This window comes from Crocodylus siamensis, chromosome 14 (assembly GCF_052110815.1).
Source record: "Crocodylus siamensis isolate JL-2025a chromosome 14, ASM5211081v1, whole genome shotgun sequence".
Lineage (NCBI taxonomy): Eukaryota > Metazoa > Chordata > Crocodylia > Crocodylidae > Crocodylus > Crocodylus siamensis.
The window spans coordinates 25,368,779-25,380,932 of NC_143408.1; the positions used below are offsets into that span (position 1 = coordinate 25,368,779).

Genomic DNA, 12,154 nt, shown 5'->3' on the forward strand with positions numbered 1-12,154 from the left:
TCCAGAATTTCTTTGGTTAATTAAGGCTTATGGGCAATGAGTACATACATCCCTTCCCAGTATATACAACAACAGAATAATTTTTACTGACTAAATCAAAGGTGCAGTGTTGGACTTTGTGTTGCTCATATAAATATTAATCTTGTGCTTGACAATTCTGGTCCTCACACACTCCAGACTGTTATGAGTTAGACATCCCTTGATATTAATGATCCTCCATTTACTCTGTTGCTTAAATGCCCATTGATGATGGTCACAGGGATACATCACAACCCCTTCACTCACTTCAAGACCTACGGATACCAGTGGATGTATGGTAATACACAAATTGGCACTAACAGTAACCACATGAGCTACAGTTCATTGGTTTGATACACTGTAGGTAAGAGAGACTAACTTTTACCACATGGAAATGTATTTTTTTCCTTGAGCAAAAAACAATTTTTTGTTTCCAAACAATTTTCTAAGCCCTATTGGCAAGTGGCCCCGATGGCCAGAGTGGGTAATTTGAGTGACTGTGGTCTGGCTTACAGCTTGAGCCTGTGTACAGGCCAAGGCTAGAGAAACATTGTACCAAATTAATTTATTGATTGCTGCAACTGTAATCTGGTGGTCTTCTTCTTCAATTTGTTTAAGTATTGGCAGGATGTCTCCTACTACCTGTTCCCCAATTCCCAGGTGTGACAACGAACTCATTAACGGTTTTCCAGTGCTTTGCATTTCAGCCATAGCATAGCTTAGTTTATTAGCTAAGACTTTAATGTTAAAATTGTCCATGACAGCTGCTCCCAATCTAGCTTCAAATCGGGCCAGTTGTTATAACATCTCTTCTTCACCTGGGGGTATACACCTGTGTAGTTTTAATATACCATAAATCCAACCAACATTGCCAACCTTGATGGCATGCCAGAATTAAAAGGGGGACACCTTACATGTTTAACAATCATTATCACATTGCCCATACATAACCATAAAACTGGGTACCCTGTGAGGTCTGTGGACACTGTATTTGATTTATGTGAGATAACCAGATGGGAACAATGGTTAAGTAAGGGTAAATATAAAAGAAAAGTTTAAATAATACTATAATTCACCACTCAAGCAGGTGCAACTAAGGCTAAGTGGGACAAGCTACCCTAACACAAAGATACCTGTCGCTTAGGGCCAGGTCAAACCCCAGGTGCCTCTACTGTTCTTATCCCCCACTATGTCCTAAAGGAGAGAAACTCTCCTCCCATCCTCTGTGCTGCTCTGACTGGGGTGTGGGGGGCTCTGGAGACCAGTACAGAGGATGGACGATAACCCCAGCGATTCAGTGGTGACGCTGTCTGCCACAACAAGCAGTGCTGGCGCTAACCTAACCCTGCTGTTTATCTGTAGCCAGAGGAAGCCAAGGAGAGACACAGACTTTGAACAAGGGTCACAGTGAAGCAGGGGAGAAGGATTTTATGGGCCAGGATCTCTTGCTGCAAACACAGTAGTACAGTTCCTCTCTCCACCCCTCAGTTACCCCTTCTTTTGGGCTATTAACGCCTGTGAAGGGTCATGGCTGATACCAAGAAGCAGGGGATTCAAGCAAGCAAATGGAGGAGATGGTATACACCAGAAAACCCTCCCAGAGCTCTCCAGACAAGCCCTGCTGCTGCCTGAGCCCTGGATTGTGCCCGTGTTGCATTGGCCTGCATCCCCCTTGGGCATTCACTCCAGCTCAGGCCAGTCGGGTTTTACATAAAGCTAGAGGCACCAAGGCAGGTAGCTGAGACTAGATTCCCACCCTTGAGTGGAGAATCCCCACCCCCTCACAGAGGTGCAGCGTATGCCTTGGAGGCAGGAGCAGGCGATGCCCCTTGACCCCTGATCTCAGCCAAGATTGCTGGCTGCTGAGCTGCAGGCCAGATCAATGCACAGGCTCTTTGCTAGCCCAACCTGTGTGTCCACTATGATGCCTCCCACGGTTGAAAGCAACTCCTTTCTCAGTCAGTACGGACCGACTCCATGCGTCTAAACACAAGGTGGTGCTCTACATTGTCTGGCGTCCCCGTGCCTCACTGCTGGAGCTTAGTACCAGTGTGCTAATGCCTATTGGCTGCCTGCCCGAGCCCCGCTCCCCGGGCAGCAGCAATCCTGACATTTCACTCTAAGGAAGTATCCCTCGCTCACCAGGTACAGCCGTGCCTGGGGGAGGATGCCGTGTGTACTCCCATCCTGAGGAGCAGTCATGGGGAGAGTCCAGAAGCTTGTGGGGTAATAAAACCTCTTGACGGCAAAAAGCATTGTCACCAGTTTTCCTCTCCCCCCATCCACACCTTACCCCTTCACACAGCAAAAGCTCAGCAGCTGCTGCGGGCAGGGCTCAGCCCAAAGCTAGACACAAGGGCTGGACACAAGCAGGAGGGAGCAGATATGGTGCATGAGACTCGAGCTTGGGCATAAAGCTTCATTTTATCACCCGAAAATGCCAGGTTTGGATCATGCTTCATGCATGTGCGCCATGGTCTGTCGCAGCAGGGAGCTGTCCCTTTTCTTTTGTACTCAACAGCGTTCTAGTCTGTTTCCTGCACTTCGACTTTATGGAGGGCACCTGAGGGGTGGAGGCTCTCCCAGATGTACCAGCAATACCCTCAGTGATGCTGCAGATGAGAGAGGCATCAAGTGAAAGGAAACAGGCAAATTATTGGCCAGGCACTGCTGTGAAGCAGGAAGAAAGAGAGCAAGCAGGTATTTGATCAACTGTGCTTCAGCAATAATTAGCCTGAAATCACCCCTCCAAGTCCACAAGACTTCAGGGGATTTTGCTTTTCTACTCAGCATCAAACTGATTGCCAGGCTAGGAGAATTCCTTCCTTCCTGGCCCAAGTCTCACAAAGACCATGGACTTTGCCCTTTCACTATAACTGGAACAAAGAAAAGAGGAAATCAAACTAGATGGCTTCAGGCACAGCTGCTTTCTAATGGATGAATGAAGAAATGGAAGGCCCAGAGCAAGTGAGGACAGCGTGAATCCAAGCAGCAGCCTGATACACAAAGGTTTGGAGCAAGCAAAGCCTTTCTGCTGAATCCTCTCCACTGACAGGAAACAAGCAGCTGGCACACCTGCTCCTGCCCTACAGCATGTGCTCCTCTCCATGCAGCAGGCTGTTGAACCAAACCTCCTGACTCCCTGCTATTCAAATGCTTCTCCCAGCCATTGCTCCACATTGCTCATAACCTGAACTCACTTCCAGCTGCTTGGCTTCGGGCCCTTGCTGAGCTTGAGCCCACCTGCCCTGCCGCCTGCGTGTTGTGGGGAAACATCCAGACGTGTCTCCCCTATGCCCACATGGATGAAGGTCACCACCATAAGCCAGAGCATCGCTCAGCTCCATCCCCCCAGACCCACTGCCTGAAAGCCCCCACGAAGGGCAGAGCTGAGAGGCTTGAGACAGCACCAGTCTTCTGTCCAGCATAAATCACTGACTCCTGATGTGAGAGCTGGTGCTGCCCTGGGCTAAGGGAACAAGCAAAGGGCACTGTCAAGGCAGACACCCACCTTCATAGTTGTGTCCATAGCTCTGGCTGCAGTTCCCGAAGAGCTGCTTGTTTTCTGCATCACCTGAGTGTTTTACTGGAGTGAGACCAACATGATGCACGAGGCCTTCAGCCCGCAGGCATGGGACACCAAGGATCTGCTGTGACAGGCCGAACCCACTGCCCACCTGCGTCTTTGTCTTACTCATGCACCTGAGAGAAGCTGGCAGAATAGTTTGGAACAGGCTCTTACTTTGTTCTCTAAATCACACCCCATCTGTTCCACACCAGAAACCCTAATCACAGGCAATGAACAGCAGCCAAGTTGCAGTATTTGCATAGAGCATGAGTTTTGCACTGTCAAGTGCCACAGTGCAAACAGGGGGCAAGTTTCCTGTCCCATAAAACACCCATACCTCTGCAGCGAGAAGAGCCACAGGTCTATCACAATCTGCCACCCATGCCACACCGCCTGGCTCCTTCAGCTGCCCGTGACTGGCCCCACGTGCCCCGCATTTCCCATACTTCTGAAGGACATGAAGAGTTTGGTGCTTTCCATCCTGCAGGAAGACAGGGGAGAAGCGGTCAGTGTAAAGGAAAGGAGGCAGAAGTGGATGAGGTCACAGGATATAACATAGGCTGTTCTTAACCCCGGTCTATTAGAAAGTAGTGAGTATCCTGCAAACCCACTGTTACCATCCAATTCCCCTTCCTCTGTAGCTCAGTCCCTTGTGCTCTTCTCAAGCCAGTCACCAGACCTGACACCACACTCTGACATCCCTCCTCACCCCTACACGGCTGGGAGACACGTATCCCCCTTTGCGAGAGTATGCAGCAGAAAAGCAGTGCCAAAGACGCAGTGAATCTTGTAGGAAACTATGAATGCAAGGAAAGCACTTGAAGACCTACAAAGAACTAGAGCTCTTGGTTCCAAAATGATACCTTTTATTAGACCAAGTGGGAAATCATAAGAAAATTGGAAAGTACTTGGGCGCTTTGAAAGACCATGTGCAGCTGACGGCCCCGAACCAACAGTACCTTACCCCAAAGCACCAGCCCACGGCTGAGTACACAGCTCTCTTCTGCAGCTTTGCCAAACGTTGAAGCTGGAGAAGATAGGGAGGGAGTTGTATCTGTCCTGGTTTCGGCACGGGCGTTGGGGTGTGCACTGCTGCAGTCGGGCACAGACGCATCGAACAGCGTAGGGCTACGTCACCCCATCACACACCCCAGGGGCGGCATCGGGAGCCGGGGCTGTGGGGCAGAGGGCAGCCCACCCACGGCTCTGCTGGGCGGGAGGGCAGGGCGGATCCCACCTGGAAGGCTCGAGGAGGGAAGCACTTTTCCACCCGCGGTTCACCCCGCCACTGCCCGTGGCACGGAGGGGGCATGCCCTCCAGGGCTGGCGCAGCGCAGCTGGCTTTGGGCGCGTCCAGAACGAGCCACAAGCCTCTTCTCCAAATCCCGCCTGAACCCGCGCGGGAGGAGCTGGCCGCCACGCGGCTCCGCGTGCCCGTTTCCAGCCATGACCCTCGTGGCTGGCACCGCAGCCTTTGGGCGGGAAACGCGCAGCAGGGAGAGCGCCCGGGGCGGCGGGCGGGAGACGGCCGGGGGCGGGGAACGCAGGCTATTAACGGCCCGGGAGCTGCTTCCCAATTAACAGCTGTGGTCCAGCGAGGCCGCAGCCCCTTCCTCGGGCCTCTCCGCCGCAGTGACGCTGCACCAGGGACGGGGCGCCCTCCCCTGCGTAACATCCGCTCCTGCCGCTGCCCGCGACCGGAAGCGGCGCGTGCGCGGGTGCCGGCAGGCAGTGCGGGCGCGGATCACGTGCTGCGGGCCGGCGGGCGGGGCCGGCACGATGGACGGCGGGAGGAAGGCGGCTGGAGGCGCGGCTCGCCCGGGTGCCGGCGCGCCCGCCGCTGCCGCCCTCCTGCCTCGCCCCGGCCGCCTGGCGCGGGTGTCGCGCTGCCTCGGCTTCAGCGCCTGCCACCGCCTGCACAGGTGAGCGGCCGGGCCGCCTGCGTCCGCGGGCCGGTGCGTGTCTGCCTGCCTGTGCCTGTGCCTGTGCCTGTGCGTGTCCGCGTGCGTTTGCAGTGCAGGCGGACGAGGTTATTTGGGTCAGTCCGCTTTCTTTTATTAGGCCAACTGAAAACCACAGAGCAGAAGGCTTTCTGAATTGAACGGGGCTTCCGCTGTGAGCATCTGATCAAACAGCTTTGGGCGAAGTGAGAGCTCGTCCTGCACGTGCCCCCGCACACATGCCCCCCGCCTTGGTCTGTCTACAGTAAGGTGCACATCTCCCCTGCCTTCCACTTGACTCCCGGCTGACACGGGCAACTGCATCTCCCGGCTTGGGAAACCGCCCTGATAACTCAGCTCTGCATTTCTGAAGTTTGTGGTCTCTATAGTAGCTTCTCCCCAGTTTGTCATTAAAGCTCCTGCTTGGCGCTCCATGTAAAACCCAAGATCTCTCTAGCTAACACCCACGGGCATCCCAACAGCGCAGGAAAGAGATGGCGTGGAGCGCTGCAACCACACAGACACTGCCCCCGGAACTGGACTGGCAGGCAACACGTATGCACCAGTGGGCAAGGAGGCGTTCTCCTTGCAAGCCCTTGTGGTCGTCCCTTAAGAGAAGGCAGCAGTTTCTTAGGAGTTTAGGTAGCCCACCCACTTCCAGTTAATAAAACAAGCCACTAGGCATAGCTGTATATACTGCCATTTCCCATACACCACATATATAAAAGTACTTAAGCATCTCTTCAAGTGTAGTGATACAGGCAAGTTTATCCTTATAGGAATTAATTGAAAGTTTTATTAATGGCCATTCTTGCATTAGTCTGAAGCTTTACACCTTACATGGTACAGAGCCTCCTAATTGGGCTCCTTTAACCCTCCAGAGCTGTTTCAGCAGCTAATAACACCGCCATGGAGAAACACAATCAGAATAGTTACCGTAACAAAGCAATTAAAAAATGGCAGTGCCTCCCAACATAATCCCTCTGTTTAACAATCAGGAATGGATGAGGTCTGCATTTGATTGCTGCACCATGATTGTGTGGCTTTACTGCACCCTTTCAAATCAGGGGTTATCCATGCAAGTGGATTTAGGGTATGGAAAGGAGAATGGGGAGAGCGAATCTTGCATGCACAAGCCCTGCATGACTCAGGTGCTGTGCATAGATCCTGATTAGGAGACTCCTGTGAGCTCATTGAGTTACCACCAACTCAGGAAAGAGCCAGTTCCCCATCCCAAGGGAAATGGGAGCATGAGTGTGTTAATTGGACTCACATGCTCTTTGTTTATTTGTTGCAGCCCCTTCCTGAGTGATGAAGAAAACATGAGGCTCTTTGGGAAATGCAACAACCCTAATGGGCATGGGCACAACTATAAAGGTGAGGCAGTGCCTGGCCTGTGGGCCTAGAGAAGATGGCTTGGGGGTTGCAAGAGAAGGAGGTTGGGACAGGACCTGTTCTCAGTCATGTTGGTGGAAGTCAGTGACCCTGTTGTAATGGCATGGTCTGGCCTTTTCAGCTTTTTTTTTTTCTTAGTGGAAGAGGCCATTTGCTGCAGTGAAAAATGCAGCTAATTCTCAGCAGCAGGAAGTCCTAGCCCTGGATTTAGCTTTTGTGCCGCTAAATCCAACAGAGTGTAAAGATTCTGTCAGAATCGCATTAGTCAAAGCAAGCTGCTTCTCCCGAGCGATTGTAAATCATAATGGAGGTTTCACTGAGCAACTGTATTACTCAAAAGCAAACGTTGAGTGTTGTGCGTGCAACTGCCACACTTGGTACACATGCTCGTACACATGAGGTTGGATTCTTTCAGTGACCAGTGTCCTGTGGGGCTGGGCCCTCTGGGCCCTCGCATCCCCGCAGCTGCGGAGATGCAGGGCTGCTTGGGCCCATCCCTCCCTCTGTGACTTATTACCATCTATGGAGGAGAGAAAGAAAGAACCTGTTCGCTCTCTGCTTACTATGCCTTTTCTTTGTGTTGCGTTACAAGGGAGGTTGAGAACGTGAAGGGGGCAGGTAACTTGGCCAACAGCAGTCTTGAAATGGGGCTCATGAATGATTCGTAGGCAGGCAAGGAGAGAGGGCATAATGCGGTGTGCAGGGAACATCTCATGGGAAGCCAGTCTGAGGGCAAAGGAGTTCAGTTTTTTCCAGAAACAAGATTAAGGGCACAATGGTAAACTGTCTCTGGGGAAAGGAAAGGTAGGAAATGTAGCCAAAACCCAACTCTCTTAGGAGCTCTTCAGTACCTAGAACTCAGGAAGGAATTACACAGAGTGGAAACAAGATTGCCAAGGATAGGTATAAATAGCACAAGCATCCAGAGGCAAAATCCCAAAGGGCAAGGCACAAAAGGAGTTACAGCCAGCAAGGGGCATGAAGGGTAACAAGAAAACTATGGCTAAGTGCTTAGTGATAGGAGGAAGACCAAAGAAGTAGTTGGTCCACTGCTCCATGGGGAGGGCAAACTAATAACTCAGGATGGCAGGAAAGCTGAAGTCCTTTAGTGCTGTTTTGCTTTCAGTCTTCACTAAAAAGGTGAGCTCCGATCAGCTGCCTAACTCGAATTCCTGAGAGCAATAAACAGCTAAGAACCAAGGCTAGAATAAGGAAAGCAGTCAAGGCTGTTGAGATGAGATCGATATTTGCAAGTTAGCTGGGCCTGATGAAATCCCCCTTCACATGCTTAGGGAAGTAGCTGAAGCAATCTCGGAGCCACCTTTAAGAGCCTTTGTGGAAGGTGGGTGAGGTTCCCAAAGATGGGAGAAAGGCAAACATGGTGCCTATCTTCAAACAGCAGGGAAAAGCGCTCAGGAAGTTATGGACCAATCAGCCTACCATTAGTTTCCAGAAAGATACTGGGACGAATAATCCATCAGTTTGCGATCAAGTAGCAGATAACAGGACAATGAGTAATACCCAGCATGGATTTGTTAAAAGCAAACCATGTCAAACCAACCTGATTTTCTTCTAGGGCAGGGTAAGACGGCAGAGCTGAATCTGGCTGTGATACAACATGTCCTTAGCCAGGCTTTGGTTATCGTCTCACAGGGTGTTTTCCTCAGCAAGCTTAGGAAATATGGTAAAAATACAGCTCCTGTAAGGGGGGTTTGCAGCTGCTTGGAAAGCAGTATTCAGAGAGTAGTTCTCCATGGTTGCTCTTAAATGGGAGGGGTGTTGCAAGGGGGTTTTCATTTCTGCCCATTAGGGGTTCATAGCTACCAGGTAATCTGTCTTTTGTTTAAACCTGTTGCAAGGACCCCTCTTTCTACTCCTCTGCCTATCAACACTGGTGCTTCTACTCAGGGTTTGGAAATTCATCTGGGTCACAAGACCCTTGCCTCTGTACATGCCCCAGAGGTCAGAGCCATCCACTTGGCATGCAGCAGATTATTCCTGGGTCTTCGGGATCCCCAGTACACATGCTAGCAGCACATGCACAGTACACAGCTGTGCATTGCCAAGGGGGAGCTGGGCCAGATCCTTTGCTAGGATGTCATATGATTATGGGGATGGGCTCGACTCCATGTCATACAAGGAGGTAATTCACCAATGACCATGAGTGGTCTGTCAGAGTTATAGAGTCTCTCTGGCAAGTACAGCTTCCCCAAAATAGACAAATTCACTGTAGAGCACAAGTGCCAGACACCTTGTTTCCGGGGACAGTTGAATCCAGGCTCCCGGATGGGTGCCTTTTCATCCCCTGGACACTGGGATGGCTGTATTGCCTTTCCACTGATCTTGGGGATACTAAGACTGCCGAGGAAACTGAAACACGATCCAAGTGTAACAGCAACGAGAGTCCTGACCTGGACCAGGTCCTTCTGGCACTCTGATCTAATGACTTTCCAGTGCATCCCTGTATCACCCCACCGGCTCTGGTTCAAGGCTTTGCAAAACAGTCAGGTTGCACTTGTGCCCCTGCTTCCTTGTTGCCCCCGGTCTGAGGGTGGCTGCACGGTTCCACCCCAGGAAGATTCTCCAGGGCAGCCTCTAGTTCAGCTGCCTGCAGGAGGGCTCCTGGTTTTGTCTCGGCTTCCACAGTCTCCCTTGACATTATCGGTCAAGTTGCAGAAAGAGCCAAGGGCCTGTTGAGCCCTCTCTGGCCCTCATGGCTTCTAGTGGGGGTGGCATCACAAGGGCAATTAGGATGCAGGTGTAACTCCAGAGGACACTTGACAGAAAGAATCTGATCTTGTACACGCAGACCTGTGCACACTGGCAGTGGACAGCACACCTAAGAGTGAGTGCGTAACTTTTCTTGATGCAGTAGATCTTGATTTAAACAGTTGCATCTCATGTTGGCTAAGAGCTTTCAGCCCACTCGCTGAAGCTGATTAACACTGTGTGGTCTGTCTCTTATAACATGTTCTCCCAGGTCCTGACTCGCACCTCTAACTTGGTGTTTTTCTTCCTCTAGTTGTTGTGACTGTACGTGGGGAGGTGAGTGCCAACGTGATTTCCTTCCTGTTCTTAGAAGTAGCAGGATGTACAGTTCTGTGGGCAAATGCATGACACCTGCAGAAGTAGCTTCAGCAGAGTTACTGAAAGCCTTGGATTCCTTGAAAAACCTCTGTCCCCTTCACCACAAAGAGGAAGGGTTTTTTTTAACTGCCTGCGTGTGAGGTGGATCTGCAGAAAGCAGCTCTCCTTTTCATTGTCCCTCTCTGCAGGATGTCCAGGGGCCATCTTAAACCTCTGTCTTGCAACAAAATTCATTTGCTGGGAAGTTGCACCTCCATGGAGCTCACTGCAGATCAAGGATACGTGCATTTTGGGGCAGCTTCACAGTCTGGGGAGCTATTTTGTTTTGGAAATGCCTTGTTCTAGTGGGTCCCAAATGAGAATTCTTTATTCAGATGAGATCTTTATTCCTGCCTCAGACAGCATTTGGTGGTGAAGAGGGATTTTTTTCTTGAGACACCACCCCATGGTTACATTTAGTGTGCTGCAGATGCAAAACAAACTAAGTTTATGCTGCCTAAACTTTTTGGCACGGCTCAAAACATGCATGAGTAGTAAGGACTTATAGCTGCTCTGGCTAATCTGTTTTCTCTCTCTCTTTGCCCTGCAGATTGACCCTGTCTCAGGAATGGTTATAAACCTGACAGACCTGAAAGAGCACATGCAGGTAATAGTGCTACATTGCTGGCAATACCCCACTGGGGATTTAGCTGTGGCGTAAAAGTTTGCATGTGCCTAGTGGTGGGAAGCAGTCTGTTTTGCTGGAGAGGAGAGCACAGTGCTGCAGCATGGCATCCTCTTGGAGTGTAATGTCCCCTGCTGGTCCCCACACTGATCTGTGATGTGGCTGCTGCTGTCTGTCTAAAACAACTCTGCCCTGCTACCTTCCTCCCAGCACTGCATAACTCAGGTCTTTCTGGAGAAGTTTGGCATTGGCCCTAATGAGATTTCTTACCACTATTCCCCGGGGTGCTCTTCAGGGCCATTTCGAACCACCTCCCCCACCCCGAGTATGAGTCTGCAAAGCTCGGAAGCTGTTATTTCCTGTGTGCCTGGGTGTTTCATTGATGGAGCCACTAACATCTTTCCTCCCTGCCCCCAGGAGGCCATCATGAAGCCACTTGACCACAAGAACCTGGATAAGGATGTGGAGTATTTCTCCGATGTTGTGAGGTGGGTAGTGGGGACTAATAGAGGGACTGAGGCACCAGCAGAGTCCGGCCTGTGCCAACTTACAGATGGCATGTGACATGTCTGCTGGCACCTGTTTCAACCCTGGTACTTCCCAAAGTACAATTTTGTTTAGCTTAACTGACCACCTCTTGGTGTCCTCTTCCTTTTGTTCACGTTCCATGGGCGGGTACTGCGCCTCTGCTGAATTTGGCCGTGTTTTACCTGCAGTACAACAGAGAATGTCGCTGTCTTCATCTGGGAAAACCTCCAGAAGCGCCTGCCCCCGGGGACTCTTTACAAGGTCAAGGTGTATGAAACGGACCAGAACATCGTTGTGTACAAAGGAGAAGAAACAACTTATGAGTGATGAAGCTGCAGCTTTGGCATAGTCGATCATAAGCTTCTGGTGAATAAGCAGATCAGCATATCAGTGGATTATGTAGGTCCCCCCATGCTGTGTCTGTGGCTTGTAGACATTGATTTTGTAGAGTTTATTAATAAGGACACTTAGACATCTGTGGAGAGAATCACTACAGGAAGCTAAGGAGGCTTCCTAGTTGGTTCTGGGTTCTCAGAATGTGCTGGCATCTTTTTCTCAAGCAGAAGGCAGGGTTCAAATCAGAGATGCATAGCATAAGCTTTTGTAAGCAGCAGGCATACTTCACTTGAAGTACATATATGCACACATATATATGTGCATCAAGTAAACCAAGGCTGCTGCTTACAAAAGCTGATGTTACACATCTCTGATTTAGTTAGTCTACAAGATACAAACCTACCCTGCCTTCTGTCTGATTTCAGACTACCGTGGCTAACTACATCTGTCTCAAAACATTTCACTCTGCAAACCCAAACCACCAAGGTTATGTGAAATCCTCTGGGCCTTAAATAAGGCAGTGCTGCTTTCTGGAAATGAAGTGGACCAACTATATGTGCACCCTTTCCCCTGGCAAAAAGGGTTTATCTTTTGCAATTAAACCTTGCGGAATCAGTG

General features: G+C 50.6%; 1 protein-coding gene across 1 annotated transcript; it reads left to right on the forward strand.

Moving 5' to 3' along the window:
* Positions 1–5,032: 5,032 nt before the first annotated feature.
* Positions 5,033–12,154, forward strand: LOC149853514 (6-pyruvoyl tetrahydrobiopterin synthase-like). The gene is made up of 7 exons (XM_090026929.1): positions 5,033–5,129; positions 5,220–5,508; positions 6,824–6,903; positions 9,944–9,966; positions 10,598–10,654; positions 11,090–11,160; positions 11,389–12,154. The coding sequence occupies exons 1-7, from the start codon at positions 5,033–5,035 to the stop codon at positions 11,525–11,527; spliced, it is 756 nt and encodes a 251-aa protein (XP_089883055.1). The 3' UTR covers positions 11,528–12,154.

Excerpts from the sequence above, each read along its gene's own strand:
- LOC149853514 (XM_090026929.1), top strand. The coding sequence starts at position 5,033 with ATGACCCTCGTGGCTGGCACCGCAGCCTTTGGGCGGGAAACGCGCAGC. Across the intron at positions 5,130-5,219 it reads GACGGCCGGGGGCGGGGAAC|TGACGCTGCACCAGGGACGG; the intron begins GCAGGCTATTAA and ends TCTCCGCCGCAG. Across the intron at positions 9,967-10,597 it reads TTGTGACTGTACGTGGGGAG|ATTGACCCTGTCTCAGGAAT; the intron begins GTGAGTGCCAAC and ends TTTGCCCTGCAG.